Consider the following 21873-nt stretch of genomic DNA (forward strand, 5'->3'; position numbering starts at 1 on the left):
GGGTTGATCTAGCTCTAGGGTGTGTCCAAGTAAGTTTAATCTTCATTAGGGTTTTTGGAAAAGATTAGTATTTTAGGGTTATGTTTAGGATTAAGGGTTATGTTTAGGATTAAGGGTTAGGGTTAGAATTAAAGCAATATTTTTTCGGGCTAAGGTTAGGGTTAGGTTTAGGGCTCTGGTTAGGGTCAGGGTTAGGGGGTTAGGGGTTAGGGTTAGTTTTTTCTAAATCAGACCAAATGTTTTATGATCTGTAGAGAGAGAGTCTGCGAACGAAGAGACTATCCTCTGCAGCACATAACACAGACGGTTGGACCTGTGTTACCAGCAGGAGGGGCTTTTGCGAACAGGCTGCTGGAGGTTTGACTCCTCAGAGGTCGGGGGCCGGTCGGGTTTTCACCAGGTATTCACCGTGGGGACCTGAGCCTCACGAGAGCAGGAGATTGACAGGAAGTCGCTGCTCACTTGACCAATCACACCTCGAGAAGTCCGGCAGGATGGAGTCCGCAGAGAGGAGCAGGAGATGACTCTTTCCTCTGACACCTACTGTGTTTGTAGCCACGTTAGCTCCATCATTAAGTTAGCCGAGCAGGGGGCATAAAGGCAGCGGAGCTCTGTCACTTCCACTGTGACTGACGAGCGGTGCAGGCGGTGAACTAAGCAGCTTTTCAGGCGGATGTTAGCCGGTGGAGATGTGTAATAAGCTGCACTGGACACCGAGGACCTCCCTGACTGCCGGTCCATCGACTGACAGCTGTCACCGCACCTAGCTGCCCGGCTAGCTGGCTAAGTGAGCTAACGGCTTACAAGTGGGGTTTTTTTTGTTCTGGCTCATTCTGGCTAATTTAGCCGGCCAGCTCTGAGCTCGCGTTCACAGTGGAAAGGAAGTGACTTCCGCATAAACGCTCCTGTATTTTAACATTTCCTCAGTTACACTTGACTCTGCTGCTCAAACCATGAGTTAGCCGCGGAGCGTCGGACCGCAGTGTTTGGGATATTTTGAGATCCAGCTCGTTAGCTCGAGTTTAGCTTGAAGCTAGCTAGCGGCGTTCATTCAATCATTGAGAAACTGCTAAAGCGTTAACGCCAGCACGGTGGCTAGCAGGCACTGGGCACATCCACGCCGAGCCTTTGTTGGGAGGACACTGGTCTACTTTTGGACTTGATCGAGCTGAGGATAACATCTTAGAGACATGAAGAAATTTTTTGACTCTCGTCGGGAGTTGGTGAGCACCGGGCCTGGTTCCGGAGCCGGCGGAGGAGGCGCTGGTTCCGGCGGCGGCGGCAGCTTCATCGGACGCGTCTTCACCATCGGACGGTATCAAGTGACCGTGGAGGAAATTGTCGCAGAAGGTGAACATTGTGACTTTATGTTGTGTGGATTACACACTTACACGAACACTGTCAACCAGATCCACAGTATGGATCTCCCCACACTTGTAAGGATGGACGGTCTGGTAACACGAGTTAAATGAGAGGACTGTTGGACTATGGCCCTGCTACAGTCCCAGTGTGATGATACGCAATCTCCCTTTATTACATGTTGTTAAAAGGCAGTGGCCTTGCTCATTGGTTCAGGGTCAGGTTGAGTTTACTTCGTGATCTTCTGTGCAATGAACAAAAGAGTTTCAAGATTGAACATTCAAATTCTGACAGAGGGTGTGTGGAGATTGTCTTCTTTAAGTTGCTCGGGGGAAAATGGTGTAACCGCATTTTCTGCTTTATTGTTAAGGACCAAAGCCCAGCTGAGTCATCTGCCCTGGTATTTACAGAGGGAGTGACAAACCTCAAATGCAGATTCAAGAAGCAAGGGTGAACTATGTGTTGTTTGCTTCAAGGTGGGGACAGATATTAGTATTTACAGCTAAATAAAATACGACCTCCTCACTTTGTGGGACTTTCATACTAAATAGTAACATATAGGCAACCTGAACTTGTCCAAGTTCAAACAGTGGTTAGTCATTGACTTCAAGGTTTTGTTGGAAACTCATCCTAACTTTGAAGGAGGTATTTACCAGAACACGGTTGATCGGGCGTTGTGATGGTGGTAAAAGTTTCTCCTTGGTCATCTTTTTTCAAATGAGGGTCTGCCATGCTCCGTTAGCGAAGAGCGCCTGTTACTAAAAAATAGATGAAAGAAGACTGATTAATTCATCAGTACTATAGATGGCCACCACCTGCTTTGCACCAAAGTGGCTTTATGAATGGGTTCAGACATCTAACCCCTGCACCGAGATGTCAGTGGAAACTTCAAGTGGAATTTGTTCATATCTGTAGGTGAGGAGTTATTGTTAGTATCAGCCCCCTCGAAAAACTTTGGCCTCAATGCAGATATTTACTCGAGTTTCGATTGGTTATCCTTTGGCCTCACAAGCATGATTTGGCTAAGATAGTAAAAATAAATGACTTCGACAAGATTATACATCTTACTAAACACTACATGGACTAGTTTTCTGCAGATTATAATTTCTCGCTGCAGCAGTGGACCTGCTGCTTGCTATGTGACTCCCCCAGTGACACAGACCTATTTATTCAGATGGTTTTGGTTAAGTCTGCGCTGTTACTCTCTGTTAGCTTGCTGTTCCATTTAGAAATGTCCCCTTCTGTCTACTCCCTTTGTTGTCATTGTCGAACGTTTCACTACGTCCAGACAAAAGCAGTCACAGGGACACATTACCCTGGCTTTTCTAGCTTAAGGCCTAAAGGTACACGCATGGTCATTTTTTTAGTTTTTTTTTTACATTTGGGTTTAAGGCAGATGTCTGTGATTTCTTCTCAACCAGATCCTTTCTGGATATTCCAGGACACAGCTCTTTCTGTCTTTACTGTCACCATGATGTGGTTTCTTTTGTCCATATAGAGTTACTGCTGGTAACATTAGCCCTGTTTCGGAGACGTGTAATATGTTGCATTGTAACAGAGAATGTGACCCCCCCGCTCCTGCATTTTAGACGGCATAACATGGAGCTTCAGTAAGTCATCCCCTCATTTGTAAACCAAAACCATTCAGTTTTCTAAGCAAATGCTTTACCTGGATCGTCCATGCTAATTTTCTCTTTGGCAGATCTGTGATGCTCGTATTTCTCGCAGTCACTGCAGTGTCATGTAACCTTACAGAGTGCATGTTTGTAAACAGCATAGTAATCATGAGGACATGTGTTTTGTAGAGTTGAAAGCCCAGTAGCTATGTAAAGTCCATTACGCTAATGAGAAATTGTAAGTGAACACTGTGGCTATTCACTGCGCTTTCCAAAGCACTGCCTAAAGCTGTATTTTTGTGTCCATTTACTTGAGCGTGTATGCATAAGCTCGAGTGGTATAATCCTAACAGTCAGTCAGTTACGTCAAGGGGCAGTGGCTATTTGTAGCTGTACTAACAGTCGTTTGGTTGCACTGTCTACTGAGATTGTAGACCACTGCTAAATGTTGCTTAAGAAGGCTGCTAATCCTTCTCATTCCTCACAGGCACCTCAGATTAGACTGTGCGAGACAACAGGGCTTCAGCTGTCTGTACTGCGACGGACTGCACACACACACGGCTTCAGATTCTCATTTAGACCCCATTCAGACCCGGTAGAAACATCCAGCCTGAGTGATCCGATCACAAATGTCGCCGATTGCACCCAAATGCATCCTGAGATCCTCTGTGTCTTAATAACACTGATCAGGCAGAGCTCTGCCAGTGCTCTCTGTTAATCGAGCACTGTGTTGCAGATTTTTGCCCTTCATCGTGAGATTTCTCGTCATTGAATTTATAGCTTATGACATCAGTGAGATTGTGATGTGTTGTCATCCATGGTGACCCAGCTCCACCCTGACAGGCCAGAGCACTGCAGCACACATCATTTCTAAGTAGTCTGAGCTTTTTATGCCTTTATTAGACTATTTCAACCAGCCTGTTAAAATGATTTAATGTTGCTGACTCCCTTCTTTTTGTGCTTCATTGCTTTCTTTTATAATACAGCTCACAGTGGTGTAGCCCAAGCCAGGCCTCATCAAATGTCAATCAGACCAGTCACATGGAACTGTCCTTGGCTTAGTGATGCCAGCTGGATGAGTCAGCCCTGTGTACGGAATTAACACAAGCTGTGAGGGGAAAAAGAGCTGCAGTTAACAACACATTCCAGTGAAAACCTTTACAGTGAAACTGCTTAATGCTGTTGATGTAAAATTTAGAGCCAAATGAAAGTGGAGATATGATTATATCTTCAAGTCACTGAAGATAAAGACCTGGCATAATCCATCTACCTTTCAATGCAGTCAAAATCACTCTTTTCCAATTTAGAGCTTTTATTCTAATTTACAGAAATAATCAATCATGCATATCTGCTTTTTACTCTGGTGGTTTCTGTTGCTATGGATGCACACATGTTTTTTCTTACGTGCCAGCCTCTCTGTGACCAAAGGTGGGATGATTAATTCTCTCACTTCCTGTATCCTATGTCAGTTTTGTCTATTTCTTCCATCTTCCTCCTCAGGACTGCTGACTCACATTGTGCGGTTTTACGCTCCTCTTACCAGTTCCTCACTCAACCTTGCACTGTACATAAGCACTTAACAATAATGTTACCATTTATGGCAATTTAACAGGATATGTTGAGATAGTAATTATAGATTACAGAATTGTTTTCTTCTGACTTTTTTATTAAATGTACGTGTTTATTATAATTTTTTTCTTCGTTCTATCTCTCTTATCATTTGCAGGAGGTTTTGCCATAGTTTTTTTGGTGCGGACTCATCAAGGCGTACGATGTGCGCTAAAAAGGATGTACGTCAACGATGAAGATGATCTGCAGGTCTGCAAACTTGAGATACAGATTATGGTGAGTAGGAGTCCATTAACAGACTGCTGAGTGCAGCAAAACATACATGAGAAGAGGGTCTATTAAGAGCAGATTGTGTTCCTGTGCACTATTGTGTCGCAATGGATGGAATTACAGCAGCAGGAAAATATTATTTAAGTCAAACTTACCACATAGAGAAAAAACGATTGTCTTAACATTCTGGTCTGAACATGACTAACTCTGAATGCTTTAAATTGGTTTTACTTGAAGTACTACTTCTGAAAATATTCTTTGACCCAGGAGCTTAAGCGATGGATCGTAATAATGCTCTTGAAACACATTGAATTCCGTTGAAAATGTTGAATTGACACTTTGCCATCTTTACTCCCTTCTGCTAATCCGGTAGTCATTACTGGAAGATAAACCAACCACTTCCTGCAGCCACACCCTGGGTGGCACGCCTATTGCTGGATGTTATCATCATTTCTTCTAGACCTTTGGCTCAGAATCAGACTCTTTACTAAAAAACATGGATGTATTTTGTATACCAAACCAAATGTTTTCAGAGTGTAAAATCCATGAAAACTGTATCTACATTATTTGTCACTTTTGCTCTTTCTGTGTTTGTTTACACAGAGGGACCTTGTGGGCAACAAAAACATTGTTGGTTTCCTGGACTCCAGCATAACGGCAGTTGGAGCTGGCGATGTGTGGGAAGTCCTAATCTTAATGGACTTCTGTCGAGGTAAAGTTGGCCCACCCCCATGTTTCTGTCGAGGTTGAATTCAAAGCCCCATTACGCTCAGCCTCTCACAGCACCCTGTCCTGTGTAAAAGCAAGCATTCAACAGATAGCTAATGTGGTCAATACAACCTCTGTGTCAGTCAATACATAACTGAGTGGTGTTATTAATAGAAAGTTGAAACATTAACATTATTGTAGCTGTTTAAGCCTCTAAAGACAAAAGTTGACAGAGAAATAAAAATGAAATTTGGTGAAATTATTTGAGACCTTTTTTCATTAGTGCCATGTGAAAAGTAAAAAAGGATACATAGATAAATGTAAACCTTTCTGTTTATTGTTGATGTGGAAAGTTGATTAATTATTTTAGTCCTTGTTTAAACTTTCAACAGGTAATTACTGTTTACCTTACAGATTCAAGTCTGCCAAAAATCATGAAAAAAATTAGTTAACCTTTAAATACAAGTTATTCATAAAATAGCAGTAAATGATCAGATAGAGAACAACATGTTAATAATGTTCCAGACCTTTTATTAGTCTTGTAGTTGACCTATTTTTTCTGTGTAGGTGGGCAGGTGGTCAACCTAATGAATCAGCGTTTACAGACGGGCTTCACTGAACCTGAGGTCTTACAGATCTTTTGTGACACATGCGAGGCGGTCACTCGTCTCCACCAGTGCAAAAGTCCCATCATCCATCGAGATCTCAAGGCAAGTCTAATTAATTTCCAAAGATGCACATACTGCTGCTAAGACAGTGAGTGTATAATGCTAAGTAACACATTTTGACATTGTTGTTAACATCATGTACTATCCGTTCTAAACGGTCTCATCATGTTTTCCTCATACAGGTGGAAAATATTCTTCTGCACGACCGGGGACACTACGTGCTCTGTGACTTTGGAAGCGCCACCAACCACTTCCAAAACCCTCAGACGGAGGGAGTGCCAGTCGTGGAGGACGAAATCAAAAAGTGAGTTTCTCTTTATAGCTTCTATTTGTTTTTCTAACCAGAGTCCAGAAACTCACTGGTGTTGTCTTAAAACCAGGTACACCACCCTGTCGTACCGCGCTCCAGAGATGGTCAACCTCTACGGTGGAAAAGTCATCACAACAAAGGCCGACATTTGGGTGAGAAACATTTTGTTCATTACCACTACGCTACATTATGATCACAAAATGAACACATTCATTTACTGTCATAATGACATGTGCATTAAGCTGGACACAGTAACATTGATTTTCTCTTCTGTATAGGCCATGGGTTGTCTTCTCTATAAACTGTGCTACTTCACACTTCCTTTTGGGGAGAGTCAAGTAGCTATCTGTGACGGCAGCTTCACTATTCCAGACATCTCCCGCTACTCCCAGGACATGCACTGTCTCATTCGTGAGTATCCTTGTTCACCACATTATAATCACTGTCCTACTTACTGCACGTGTGTCCAGTATTGGGGCAGTTACCTTTTAACTGTGAATTTTCCTGTTTCTGACGCAAAGTAAACATGGCATGTTCGTTGACTCCTCAGGATACATGCTGGAACCTGACCCAGAGAAGAGACCAGACATCTACCAAGTTTCCTACTTTGCCTTTAAACTGGCTCGACGCGAGTGTCCAGTCCCAAATGTGCATGTAAGTCTGGCAGGAATCTGAGATGATACTATACATTAGGGTTGATGTTAAATATATACAAGTGAGTCATCTACATTGGTTTTAGTTGTTAGGCACCTCTTTGCTCTACAGCTGCCAGATGAAGCGATGGCATGATAAATAGTTGCAATGCTGGTATATCATACCACGGCAGTGGTGACATGTCATAGAAACAAAACTTACTAGTTTGAAGAACTTACCTACGCCCTACCAAAACTCTTCTGGCAGAGAAATAGGCATTATGGACCACGTCCTGATTCAACCAGGTTTATGAAATCACTCTTGACTATTATTAAAGTGGGAAACTATTGTGTTGTAATGGAAGCTGCAAATCCAGACTAGAGTGTAGTAATGAGTGAAAAATATTCTCCTAACACCTCACTGATATAATAATTATAAACTATTGTCTTTGATAAATTGTAAATCCTCTTACTGTAGAATTTGCCCATTCCTGCAAAACTTCCTGAGCCGATCAGAGCCAGTGAAGCAGTGGCCAAAAAGAGTCAAACCAAAGCCAGGTGAGTTGCATTTAAGCAAAGCATTTGAGTTTTATCATTATAAGGTACTTTACCTTTTCTCATCGTGTCTCGTTGTTCCTTCCACCAGGCTTTCGGACCCCATTCAAACCACAGAAACCTCAATTGCACCTCGACAAAGGCCCAAGGCTGGTCAGGCTCAGCCCCAGCCTATAGGCATTCTTCCCATCCAGCCCGCTCTCACCCCACGCAAGAGGCCCAACGTGGCTGCTGGAGGGCCCCAGGCCATAGGTACAAGTAGCTCTTTAATATGTCCATATGTCAGTGTTCAGACCATTAATAAAGGAAGCCTGTCATTACAGTGACAGTTATTCTGGTAATAATAATCTCTACAAAAAATTCAGGACTGAATGAACTGCTCAAGAATTTGACTTGTGTTCCCACAGGTGCAATGAGCTCATTCTTAAAAGGCTTTTAATTGATTTCATGGGTCCTCTGTTCATCTGTGACCCACTTACAGAAGGAACAGATGATGGCATGATGTCACAGTCATTACCACACATGCTGTCATACTCGGCAGTTCACAGTCACCCATTTGCTGAATTTGCTTCCAGGTAGTGTTTGTGATTAAAAAATGTATTGAAACAAAAAGCCCAAAATACTATATTAGTTGTGGAGTAAAGCTAGAAATTTGTATCTGTTTAACAGTGTAAAATACATTAAATTACTTAAAATGCTATTTGTCTTCAGGTGAAAGTGGGGAGAAGGCTTAAAGTATCATTTCAATAAATAATTACCAGCTATATAAAACATTTTCCATTTTTGGAAATTCAGAGAAACACACTTGTGCTGATGCACACTTTTACTACATACTATTTTGTGCACGTTTGCATTAATGTCATTAGTGCAACTGTTATTTGTGCCGATCTTTCATGCCATCAGAAATGAGGTTGTAACTTAAAAGATGTAATAAATACAAGTCAATTTTCAAGTTTTTCCTCTTTCAGGTGTTGGCATCAATGTCCCATCTCCAGTTGCAGCTGCTGTACAACCTGCTCTACAGTCCTCTGCCACACAGGCTACACCACAGACAGCTCAGACCACCAACATGCAGCCACAGGCTACACCACAGCATCACCAGCTCCTCGCGAAGCAGCAGCAAGCCTTCTTAAGTCTGCAGAGTAACCAGCAGGTAGGCGTCCTTACCAAACAATAATGGAAATACTGTGTAGCTGCATTGTGTGTTTAACTCTAACTCAGAAAACAAATTCGATATTTTAATTTATTAAAAAGTGACCGCTTGGTTTGAGAGGGTTTTTTGCAAAATGTTTCAAATTGATTGTAATTGTAATCAAGTAATTGATCATTTACAAAAGGAGAGGTACTGCTCCACCTGACACTGTGGTCCCAGGTAATTTATTTTAATCTGCAGTACAGACACAGTTTAGTCAATGAGCAATCATTGAAAAAATTACATGACATGATAAAAAAGTATTTAAACCGGACCAAACTTTCAAACTGAGCCTTCCTCATGATTGGCTCTGTGGTATTCCTATGTAGCATCAACTGGGTCCGAGCCTCCATCACCAACAGCAGAAACAACAACCACAAATAGCGTCTCAGGCATCTACCCTGCTGCAGTCCAAAGCTAAACCTGTTCCTCCAGTTCTTACTCTGCAACTGCAATACCAGCTGCAGCATGTAGTCCATGAAACAGCCGCTCCACATCTCACACCCATCCCTGAGTCTGCAGTGACTGGTCCTCCAACTGACCCAGAGGTTGTGGTAACATCCGACTCCCGCTGCCTCTGCTGCTCTTTGGGTTGGGGCTGATTATTGGCTCATCTCTAACGAATCACATCCAGATTTAATTTCTTTCTTGGCAGAATTGAAGTTTGGGGGTGTTGCTGCTGTGTAGCTAGAAATGCTCTTTTAAATGTCTTTATTAGAAAGGTATAATTCTGTTGCTTCATAGATACTATAAAAATCATGATTCAACCAAATGATTTACTTTTGCACTGCTTCTATTATACCCCTCCTGCTCCTACTGTACTTTCATGTAACTCATATCATGAGGTGAATCTGTTTCTGTCCAATCTATGTGATGGGAATACTTTCTTACCTTTTCCATACCTGTTTTCTCTAAGTTATGGTTTTGTTGGTCTCCATAAACACATCTTAAGATTTTCTTTTCCAGATCATCTTGCTGCTTCTTATGTCTAGGGCTGTGATTTGTTTGTTTCTTCCAGATATTCTATCCTTTAGCGTCAGTTCATTATCCCTAATCTCCAATTTTCACTCTTATCTTGTCATTACAGATGGCTGGCCGAGGGAATATCAGAGTTGGCTCTTTGACGCCCCCGTCGTCGCCAAAGATGGCCCCCAAGAGTGGCCACAGACGCATCCTGAGTGATGTCACCCACAGTGCCGTGTTTGGGGTTCCAGTTAGCAAGTCCACTCAGCTACTTCAGGCGGCTGCAGCTGAGGCCAGCCTCAACAAGTCCAAGTGAGCAGAATTAACTCCCTTCAGTGATCTGCGGATGAACTGTCCTTTCATGGCCGCGAGTGAGCTCAGTGGGCCAATAGAAAGTCCATTCATATGACAGAGCCCCAGAGGAGAATAAATGACCCTTTAACATCTCAGAGAATCCAGCTCAAGAAGAATCACTTAATTCAGTCTTTAAATAACTCTGTTCATTCACTCCTATTTGCATACATCTGTAGGTCAGAGGCCACAGACTTTCCATCAAATGTCACCGTGCATTCTTGCCCTTGTTTATGTTTACACCTCTGTGCTCTGCAGATCAGCCAGCACTACTCCTTCTGGCTCCCCCTGCTCGTCCCAGCAGAGTGTGTATCATCCAGGTGAAGGTGACGTCCCATCGGCCCCCGCTGCACCCACCACTCTGCCCAGCTGGAACCCCTTTGGGGACGATAACTTCTCCAAGCTGACGGCGGAGGAGCTGCTCAACAAAGACTTTGCAAAGCTAGCTGAGAGTGAGTTCCACTTATTCACTGCATATTTACACATGCCTCATTGGTAAGTAGTCGTGTAACCTGAAAAGGATTTTGTTTGTTTGTGCACAGCTGCTGCCCCGGGGGAGAAGATCACAGGCTCCAGTGAAAATCTTATTCCAGGGCTCACTGCTTTTCCAGGTAAGACTTTGTTCAATTCCTCTTATGCTGCTTCATTGCTTTTACATAATAAATGTCCCAGGAGGCTTCATATCAATCCTCAAGTGGAGATTTCTCTAATCATCCAGTTATGTCCTCTTTTTTTTGTGATGCTGTCTTCGGAATGTAAAATAAGCTTCTCCATACTCCAAACCACTCTCCTCTTTTGTTTTTCTCACTTTGCCTTATTTGTTCTTTCCCATCATTATTCACTGTGCAATGTTAAGCTGAAAGATCTGCAGGCATCATGAGTGCAGGTTCAGCGTTGTTGACTGTCCCGGATCCTTTTAATAACCTTTCACTATCTGACACCACAGGTAATTTTCCTGGCACAGCACAACACGCAATACAAGCCGTACCTTCGATTCTCCGTCGAACAAATATATTCCTAGAGCTACTGAGTCACTTTATTTAATCTGAGGTAGTTGCCTGGTTATCTCACTTCCCAGGGGTTAGTTTATGAGTGCTAGTTTTGTGGTTGGGATTTGTACACAGTCCTATCTTGTTGACATAGCAAGCAGCCTCACAGTGGCTCCTTGTCAGCTTCCATGAATAGAGACGGTGGCTACAGCTAGATCGCATCTCATTTGCAGATCTCTGCTTTTGCTGTTGCCCGGCAACGCTAAGGACAAATTCTCCTTTGTTAATTGGATTGCCTTACTGCTGGAGGAGCCTGCTTACCAGTGCCACTAAGAACAAGAGAAAGTTAAGCACGCTATCTTGTTGAAATTATCGCAAAGCCTTTTATGTTCTCTTCAGTTTAGCCTTTAGGTCTTTCTGGTTGGGCGTGATTCTGTGTAACCTTGTTTGTGTAGTTGCACTGACAGGATGAAAATGTTGAGGCTCTTACATAACCATGGTGTGGTTAATCTTCTCTACCTAGCCTAAGCTGTCTCTTGGACTCTCTTTCAAATAGGATGCACACAAGGATATACATGAGTAAACACAAAAGCAGAGCAGCATTGAAAAAGAAAACACGGTTGAATTAATAAGAAAACAAGAGATTCCAACTGATACTGAACTTTTTGGGCCGATATCGAGAATTAGCTTTGTGACATTTTAATTTATAAAAAGCTTTTCATCAGTCTTGGCCTCTCTCCTATAGTGAAGGGGGCTAAAGGTCACATCTGCTGTGCTGTTTTCTGAGTCAACACATTCCTTGTCTAAGACCCCCACTCCATTTTCCCCCATAGCAGTTTCCTGTAAGTATGAGCTGCAATGAAAAGTCAATAATTTGGTGTTTCATTCATGGGCTGTATTGCACTTGCTCAAATCAGTAAAGTAATGTACTAAATTCAAGTCTTTGACAAAGATTTTGCACATATGGAAAAACCAACTTAACAAAGAGTTGTGCTTGTTTGTATGCACCGGTTCTAAATGGGTCGAAATGGGACGATTAGCATGTCGACAGAGCCGAGTGCATTAATGCAGTCTGTGTGGCTTGTTTGTATGATTAATTGTTTGCTGTTGAAGTTTGTAATGTAAGAGTGTGGAAAAATGTGTTTTCTTCAGCATTTGTTTGGTTTGATACTGTTTTAAAAAAGGATAGCGTTTTGTTCCTTGATAGGATTTCACTCTACTAACTGATTTTGAAGTATATCTCTGATGGGCAGAATCTAAGTAAACTAACGCATCATGCAATGACTTTATCACAATATTATGGCTTGATCAATCCTGCAAGCAGCCTGATTGCAGGGTTACCTTGAAATGTTGACATGATGATTCTTCGTGCACTCATCATCCTGTTATATTTTCTTGCTTTCCTGAATATATTTTTGCCTTGTGACTAACATGATGTTCGCTACATTTCAAACTGTAATAAACTCTAACTGTAAATGATTTTATCAAACTGTATTTTTCTCCACATTGCTACAGTGTCATTTTTTTTTTCGTTTCTTCTCTTTTTTTTATTTATCTGCAAAATCCTCATGTTGCTTTCTCTCTCCCCGGCCATCTGTCGCTTCCCTCTGTCCATCTTCTCTCTCTGGCTCACTCACAGAGAAGCTGATTGAGGGACTAAAGTCCCCTGAAACTCTGCTGCTCCCTGACCTGTTAACCCCAGCTGACCCCTTCAATAGCACTGCAGAGAGCTCCACCAATGGTACCTGGTAGCTCTGTTCTTGTCCCCCTGCCTTGCTCTAAAATTCCCCATCTGCTCTGCATGCGTCTTCTTCCCTTCCTTCCCCTCCTTCATCCCCTCCATGATCATGAAGTCCCAAAAACCTCACTGGGGGAAGGAGTAAAGAATACCCTCTCCAGTTTTATCCTTACTAAGACAATTTACTTTGCTTCACTATTACTAATATTTTGTTTGTATTACCGTTTTTCCCCACATGATGTCTCCATGCAGCAATGGCAGAGGTGTGTGTGGATTCCCTGATTCCTGGTTTGGAAGCCCCCCAGGCTCAACGCCATTCAATCCAACCAGAGCTCATCCCTGCCAGCATTCCAGGTTAGCATCCTGGACCTCAGAGTACTAAACCTTAACACAATTCTTGGCAGCATTTTCACCAAAGAATTGTTGTCCTCTTCCCCTTGCCACCTGTTGATGTTGTCTTGTTTTTATCGAGGGTTGACAACTGTGATCCCTTTTATTTATTTATTTATTTATTTATTTATTTATTTATTTATTTAGATACTCATTTATCTTTGGCAGTGACCATTGATATGTCGTGTTATCCTGTAAAAAAACTAAACAAACTGCAACGTCAAATTATTTTGGGCCTGTGGCTCTTTCAAAATGGCAGCAAACTTCAGTGCCTGGAGCAGTTTTTTGCGGGTAGCACAGTAATACCCTGCTTCAAGGTGTGACAGTTTTCAGACATGAACTCTGGAAAATATCCTTAAAATTGGGTCTGAATATTTTCTAGAGTTTGTGCCTGTCGGAAAGCAGCTACAGTCTATTCATTCACAACATTGTGAGGATGTTTAAACCTGCTCACAGTCTAAAATACTCTAATGATGTACATTTTTGGACGTGTAGCTACTTCCCCTGACTTTCGAACATTCTTTCTGTGGGATTTGCACCAATACTTTCATCAGCTGCTAACACTGATATGCTTTCAGCAATAAAACTGTGAACTGCCTCACTAGAAGATGCTTTGGGCTCTGTCAGCTAACAGTTATATCTTAACTCTGACCCCTTGTCCCTCTGGCTTTGCTTCCTCCTGTCGTGCTGTCTCAGACTCTCTCACTGGGGAGGAATCTCTGCTGGGTTGTGATCTGTTATCTCACTCTTCTCCTCACGGACACCAGTCTGTTTCTGCTCTCGCCACCTCCTGCTCCTCTACTCCTTCTGGCTCCAGCTCTGGATCCTGTCTGGAGGAGCGGCCACCTGCTCATTCAGCTCCTGGTAAGACCCCCTCGCAGCACTCCACATGTCTGCTGGGGATCTTAGCCCATAAAACCAGCGCAGATCATTACCAGAACACAGGCGGCCTGTTCAAACAGAGAAAACTCAAACCTCCATGTGATACAGAAATTGAATTAGACACATTATATACCAGCTTCAACTGACCCTTGGGCAAAAGCCACTGTAAGTGCATGGCTTTTAAATACTGTGACTGCCTGGCTTCATCTATTTTTAATCTACTCGCATCTTCCTTTCTTTTTTGCTCTTTTCCTTGGCTGAGTTAACGTCCTTTCCCCTCCATCATTCCCTCACCTCCTCTTCCTTCACCGCAGACTCTGCTTTCCTCATGTCGTGTGGGGAGAAGGGCAATGATGACGAGTTTGACCCTATTCCCGTGCTCATCTCCAAAAACTCAAATCAAGGTAAGGTTAAGAAAAACCCTGAGATGAGCACTGACTCCTCCTGAAGCCCACAGAGATGAATGACTAAGCCCCTAATTCAGTCGCAGTAGCTCGTTCCTATCACTGCAGATGTTAGAAGACTTGTATGGGTGTGCTTGTCACATTAAAGCTTCATAGCCCATCAAGCTCTAACATTATCCCCACTCTCTCCTTTGTTTCTGATGCTGTAGTGCTGGTGCTTCTCCGCCCTGCAGGTGTTTGGCTCTTTGTAGTTAATCTTGAAAGTCTCCTCGTGTTAGAATGACTCCCCCCTGTAATGATGCAGCTGTGTAAAATAATCCCAGCTCACACTCTGCCTCTCTTTCTCTTTCTGCCCCCGTTCATGCATCTCTCTGCTCTGCCATCCCATCCACCCTCATCCTCCTCAACTCCTTGCTTCATTTCTCCATACAACCTCTGTTAGTATCACTCATTCTTTTGCTTGTCTTTCACGATCTCCCTCGACTCTTCCATGTCCATCTCTCTTTCTCTCTCTCTCTTTCTCTCTCTGTTTCTGGCATGTTTCAGGTGGTCACTCGCGCAGCAACAGTGGCAGTTCAGAGTCCAGCATCCCCAACTTGGCCCGCTCCCTTCTGCTGGTGGATCAGCTCATCGACCTCTAGAGGGGGTGGGAGAGGTCGAAGGGGCAGTGTGCAATCCTAACAAAGGGACAGGGGAGGGTCAGGGGATAGAAATGGGGGGAGCAGAGGCACTTAATGTAGCACCTTATGAAGGGAAACGGAGCCAGCATAGATCGGTTCAGTGGAACCGTTCTCTTTACTTGCCTCCTTGGCCTCCACTCCATCTCTAGCTGCCTGATAAGCTGGTTTCATATATCTCTGCCTGCTGTTGACATTCCCACGCTGGTTAAACAAAATCTTCTCATAATTTCCTAAGCATATCATCTGCCTCTGTTCTGGCTACACCATGGTCTTCCTCATGCTTTCCTCATACATGCATTAATATCCCAGCACAGCCTTGGTGATCAATTGTCCTCGTCACACGTGTAAAAATGCTTGATCACAGCTGCGTTGTGCTCACTTTACTTGTTCAGGGTCAAAGCTTTATTTAAACAAGCCACCTGCAGGCATGCGCATTTGTGTCAGGGGTCTGTCTAAAGAGTGCGGAGTGGAAATAGACCACCTGGATCATTGGATGCACATTCCTATGAAAGCTTTGAACCAAACAAGGCTGCACCCTGAGTGACGGCTGAGAGCTCTTTTCACTGATTGAACCAGTTATGGAGAAGGAAATGTCAGCTCAGCGCCGTCTGTTCAGATTTCTTGTGAAAGGAGAAGGAGGCTGCCTTTTTCAAATATTGTTGTTTGGACATGAGCAAATAGAGTCTGCGCCATCTTATCAAGCCAAATCTCTGCTACTTTTCCCTTGTATTGACCAGTAACCAGGGTTTTAACCGCTATGTATCTAAGCTAACTTAGTGCATGTATTAAGCTTCCTAAGCAGAGCTGTGTATTCTGACCTCTTTCTGAATACTAAACAGGGTATAATTTCTCCCAAAAATATATCTTAACGTCTTGAAATCCTGAGAATGAAGAAGTCAGTGTTAACGAGGCTGATCAACCGAGCTCGGTCACCACCGCGGGGTGCTTTCACTATCAGCAGCATATAGTGAGACCATTCATGGTATGCGTGTGTTATAAAATTACATCTTTTAATGTCCAGGGTCATGAACTCCTCATTATATCTTTGACCCATTGTTAAGATGATTACAGCAGATAAATAAAAGGGAATGAAATGATTCTATGCCAAAGCTAACAGAAAGATTTTATTCATATTTTAGATTTGTGTTGCTTTGCTCTCAGGATCAGTGAAGACGAGCAGATTTTTAGCAGCACGACACTGTTTATAGAGATTTATTTTGTGTCTGTACTGTGCTAACAACCCATCTCTTATTGACATCCCCTCTGTCTTATGTAGCCAGTCCTTTCTTATCACGTACTTTTAGGTCACTCGGCGAATGTGACATCGTTTTCTGCAAGAGGCGATATTCAGAAAAATCCTTTACGTGTACATAAAATCTTTTTATTTTTTATTTTGCTCATGTCAAAAATGGTAAAAGTAGATTGTTTTGTAGTCGTGTAATATTTAAAGGCATCTCTTCTGTCATGGTATGAATAAATGTGACTTTTATTCATAGTGCTTTAGATTAAAGGTATGAACCAGTACCATTATAAAATATGTAAAATATATAAGGATATATAGATTTAAAAATAGTTTGTGTATTTATGAGTGCAAATATGTGGACCCCGTGTCCTAAGTCTTTTCTCCTCATTCACAAACATTCAGCTCGTGCTTTTGCTTTAGATCTTGTCATGGATACATGACACAAAGTGCTTATGACTTACCTGACTGGGGTTAGTTACCGTATATTACTGAGATAGATTTGATCTAAGACAGAGTTGATGACGGAGTTGACTTCCTGATATCTCTGTTGCACCTTCATTTGGCCGATGATCATCAGACATGGAAAAACAGCTGCATACATTATATTGCATTACATGTGATCACAGCTGACCTTGCATTGCATCCTTAACATATAATAAATGGATTTCTCTCGCCAAAGGAAGTTCATTGTATAGCTGCAAGTCTCTATATAAGGTCCATATCACCTTATACGTGTACATACAAACAGAAAACCCCTTTGCAATCACTGGTGTATGTGTTTGACATGAATAGTTCTCTCCACCTTATCATGCCTGTATGACATTGTAAATTCACACACATCAACATTACTGTAAGAACTGACATGGGTAAATAGAAATCCTTTTTTATTTTTTATTTCCCTCCATCTTTATTGGTTCAGTTAAGTCATTTGCATCTGTGTTGCTGATCTATGCAATCCTACAACATGCTTCATGTTCTTATCAGACACTACAGTGCTGTATCCTGTAGACTTCTTGCCTTGGCCGTAGAGTTTTACTTGTGTTGCTGTGTGAAACTAATGTACTTAACTGTGCTAGTGGGGTTGACGTGGTGACAGGCATATTGATAACTCTGACTTGATTTGGCTACGGATGTCCACATGTCAAAGCAGCATCATTATCGAGTGTACACTTCTATTTTTATGAATTAAGGTTCAAAATGAGAGGCTCTGAATAAAACTCATTAATGTGAATGAAAATTCAGTGTCTTTGGGTCAAATCATTTGATTTTTACACTAAAGATCATATTAGGGACCAGTTGAGACAGTTGTGATTTTATTCAACAGACTTTCCTTCTCGGAACCAAATTAGATTGCAGATACTCTAGCATTATGGTATCTAGTTATGTGTTTTCTGCCCAGTATTAAAACATTGTTTTGTCTTAATTCTCTAATATCTTAGTAGTACTTTGCTTCATGGACATGGACAGGTGTCTTTTAAAATCACACACCTGTTCACTACTGTTAGGATTCCAGAACAAAAGGGGCTTTAAATTGTGTTTACTGCTTGTTAGTTAGTACCGCAGATGTACAGACTGTAGTCTGTGAGTTGTATTGTAAGGGATTGATAGCTCTTGATGATCAACGCTGTTTCACTGCTTACTGTGCTTGGTAGTCAGCTCTGACAGATGAAATGATTTGTGGGTAATTATTCACTTGGATCAACACTTATCTCAAAGTGGAAAAGTAGAACATTTTGGAAACAAGCTGTGGACAGTTTCAAATACTCGTATGATGAGGGAAATGACCTAAAACACTGAAAGAAAAGTGGTGTTTTCCTTTAATGGCTGCAACTAACATCTTCCCAAGAGCTGCCAGTTAACAGTCAACGCTGCTGAGGTAAGACTGACCTGTCTCTGCTCATCCATGCAAACCTGTCTGTCCCACTAACTACTTCTACTTGTGCCATGAAGGCTCTCTGTCCTTGTTTCCACAGACCTACTGACTCCCTCTGAGCTCCTTTACCTTGACACAATCAATCCTGACTAAAATCAAACTGCCCCCCCTCTCCTAACACTACGCACTGTCTTTGGAAAGTTGAGGATACTGAACCGCTGTAGTGAAACTTATTTGTGGAAACAAGGTTATTTGATGTTGTAGTGGTAGCGCTGGTAGTCCTGTCTGTCTCCTGTGACTTGTTTAGACTAGAATGTCTTTGTATTGTTGGAGTCTTCTGCCGGTTGCTCACTGTAGGGTTGTTGTCATCGATCAGGCTTTGTCAGATTTTATAGATGATGAGATTTAATGGCCTGATATGTTATTTTGTTATTTAACTAAAAATGTCTGAATGTTGACATTTGTGTTCACTTCTGATATGTTTCCTCTGCCTCTGCTGTCTTTTACAGATCCGCAAGAAGAGAGCAACGACTACACCGTGCTTGAGGGGGGACAAGAGACGGAAGCTCCAGAAGGAGATGCTCAAACAAATGAGGACTGTGTGCACTCCAGTGAGGAAGACGAGGAGACAGAAGTCCATACGGGAGATCAGCAGGATGGAGGAGCCGATGAGGGTCATTTAGCAGCTCATGACCTCAGCGGCTCCAGACCTCTGCTGCTGGACTCTGAGGATGAAGACGAGCAGGGGCCTCAGTTAGAACTCCACTCATCCGCACACTCCAACATAGACCCAACACAACAACCATCCACTACCTTCGATCAACCTACTCCGAGCACCTTCGCTGAGAATCATTCCCAGCACGTACCCGAGCCAGCACAGGGGACAGATGTTGCTGCAGATGTCTTCTCTAAAGCCCCCTTTCGGTTTGCGCAAGAAGATTTGGCCGATGTGTTCGCCAATGCTCCGTTCCCACGCGGCTTCCTGGACGCTCAGCAGCAGCTCGACGTGTTCTCTCAGGCTCCCTTCGGAAAAAGAAAGGAGGCTGCAGGAGCTCAACCCAAGGCGTCGCACCCTCACGTAGCTGGAGTTCACGCTGTAACCCCTGATCAAGATGCGTTGGGACAAGTCGCTCCTCAACCATTCCGCCCTCAAGCTCTGGCCAAATACTCCCGCCACTTTGAGGGACCCGTGCCCCAGCAGCTGGTAGCGGCTCACAGAGTGGTGTCCAACGTGAACAGGCAGGCAGCTGTGGCATCAGTCCCCGTTGGACCTCTTCACTCATGGACATCAGAAGTGAGTGCTGTAGACCCCTTCGTCTCTGCACCCTTTCACCTCAAAGCCCCGCAGGAAAAGCCCTGAACACACTCTGAGGTCAGGGCGGTGGGTATCAGCACCGCTCTCACTTATGCAAACTGTACCAGGCGTTATGCATGCTGTCGCCAGCACTGCAGCAGGACTGCAGGCCTGCATGGATCTCACTCTCATCCGGCTCTGATCTGGTGCAAAGGTCATCACGAATACTGCGTCAAATAAGAAAACTGACATCCTTATCTTAAAACAGACTCCTGGTCACTTTTGATTTATTTTTTCCAGTCACATCCTTTTACTTTTTGATTTGCTCTTAATCTTTTTGGTACGTATATTGATAAAAAGATAATATGGTGGTCAAGCATCTGATTGTTTTCTTGCCTACCTCATTTACTTTTTGTGTCGGCGCTTAAAACACCACAGTAGTGAGGGAGCTTGTCCTCGATTGTATTTGAGCTTTACTGTGAAGCTATGACGTGATAACGCCTCATTCCTCTGTTGCAGCTGTTTCTCAGAAAGGAAAGATTCAGCTTGAATTACAGGGTCATACCTTCACAGAAGCCTGAGAGATAAAGACAAAGCCGAGCGACTATGTCTCTGAACACTACTATGAGAAATGAATCTACAATCATATCAAGCATGAAATTTGTAAATGGTCGTACAACCGTGGCCTCAAAGTCGATAGTGGTCGAAACTATGAGTTTATGCTTGAGAGTTTGATAATGATGCATTTTTCCCCTCAATCAAAAATGTTTGTGTTTTTTGTTGCATATTATGTTTGTGGTCACTGTCCTGTCCCATCTAATGTAACTGAAATATCAGCGTTTGTTCCATGTAATGTACAAACTTTATATAAATGTTAGAACATTCACCCTCAGTTTTATGTTACATAAATGTAGAAGATTCACTTATCTCTATTTCTCCGAGGCGTTACACTCTCACAGAACTTCCCTCCACGTCAAACATCATGACTCACATTTTGCCTTCTGTGCCCTCCTGAAAAATGGCTGCATTCACCTCATTTTATTGCACTTGCATTCAGCTCCAATGCAGGAGGTGGTACAGTTGTGTACGACCTCCTTTCGCTGTCTGCAGTATTTATATGCACCAAGGTTTTAAGTCAACTCTGAAATGCTTCTCTATCATAGACATCACTGTGTAAAAACTGTGACTCACACTTACAAATACCTGAAGAGAAAACAATGCTTTCCCGCAGTCACACAAATATCTACAGCACTTAATGCTTTGCAGTTCCGGTCAGGGATCGTAACAGTCGTGTCTTATACGTGACGTCATGAATGGTGACTGATGACATTCCTTTTGAATTCGTTTCATCGCCATTTGGAAATATTTTTTATTGTCTCTGCTTTGTAAAATCATGGAACACTTTTTTGTTTCCCACCAAGGCACTTTTAAGAAAGGGGATCAGTCCTGTCTCAACCCAAAGTTTAATTACTTGTGTTCTCCTGTTGCAATGTAAAATCATGTTTTCTTTCTTTTTGAAGTGTACAATCTTTTTTTTTTTTTTTTTTATGCTCACTTGTCTCACCCACCTTATATACATGAAGGTTGCACATAGTCACTGACACGGAGTCAGGGTTCGCTAAGAATGTTTTTTGATCGTAACACTGCTGTAGAGTGTATTTTGACCGGTGTTGCAAATCTTTGGAGGATTCAAATGCTGATGACACTGTTGGACAAAAAGAAAAGCACTCAAAACACTTGTTAATGCTGCACAGCCTGCCTTTGAAAACCATGTTGTAAGTCATAAACAGAATATTAAATGAATGTAAATCGAAAATTTGCAGCTCTTGCAGTTATTTATTATCACAGACAACATGAATTTGCGGATGTAAATAAGCGATTGCTAATTATTTTTTTGTATTACTTCATGCGGACATAAGAAAACGGAGACAGTCCAGGTCAATTCATTCTGGGTATACCATGCATATGTCATATACCTCCAAGCAAGAAGCATTCAAAACCACATATCAAACAGCTGGACATGCAGCTGTACACGACCGCAGGCGTACATTCATACAATGAGCTCCTGTGGCACTGACAGAGCAGCATTTTCCTCCCGGGAGGATCTGGACTGTCATTTAGCTTATTATGCTAATGATGATGATGAAATAATAATAGTAATAATAGAAGAAGAGGAAAGAAAATAAA

At 42.6% G+C, this 21873-nt stretch overlaps 1 protein-coding gene across 8 annotated transcripts; it reads left to right on the forward strand.

Annotated features, from left to right (window-relative positions):
- The first annotated feature begins 311 nt into the window (after positions 1-311).
- LOC118115097 (AP2-associated protein kinase 1) lies at positions 312-21502 on the forward strand. 8 transcript variants are annotated; one of them, XM_035166047.2, is made up of 20 exons: positions 312-1350; positions 4702-4820; positions 5418-5526; positions 6090-6232; positions 6373-6494; positions 6571-6652; positions 6779-6911; positions 7051-7154; positions 7611-7690; positions 7779-7939; positions 8656-8840; positions 9209-9427; positions 9967-10154; positions 10452-10645; positions 10736-10804; positions 12822-12923; positions 13173-13274; positions 14007-14174; positions 14507-14596; positions 18902-21502. In XM_035166047.2, exons 1-20 carry the CDS (start codon positions 1191-1193, stop codon positions 19750-19752), a joined length of 3381 nt encoding a protein of 1126 aa, XP_035021938.1. In that variant the 5' UTR covers positions 312-1190; the 3' UTR covers positions 19753-21502. The 8 variants fall into 8 exon arrangements, with proteins under 8 accessions (XP_035021938.1, XP_035021945.1, XP_035021939.1 ...); XM_035166054.2 differs by lacking the exon at positions 18902-21502 and adding an exon at positions 15143-17756; XM_035166048.2 differs by lacking the exon at positions 14507-14596.
- Positions 21503-21873: the final 371 nt, after the last annotated feature.

Source organism: Hippoglossus stenolepis, chromosome 9, assembly GCF_022539355.2.
Source record: "Hippoglossus stenolepis isolate QCI-W04-F060 chromosome 9, HSTE1.2, whole genome shotgun sequence".
NCBI lineage: Eukaryota > Metazoa > Chordata > Actinopteri > Pleuronectiformes > Pleuronectidae > Hippoglossus > Hippoglossus stenolepis.

Coding starts and splice junctions, on each gene's coding strand:
- LOC118115097 (XM_035166047.2), top strand. CDS start 1,191: ATGAAGAAATTTTTTGACTCTCGTCGGGAGTTGGTGAGCACCGGGCCT. Junction 6,233..6,372: donor TCATCCATCGAGATCTCAAG/GCAAGTCTAATT, acceptor TTCCTCATACAG/GTGGAAAATATTCTTCTGCA. Junction 7,940..8,655: donor TGGAGGGCCCCAGGCCATAG/GTACAAGTAGCT, acceptor TTCCTCTTTCAG/GTGTTGGCATCAATGTCCCA.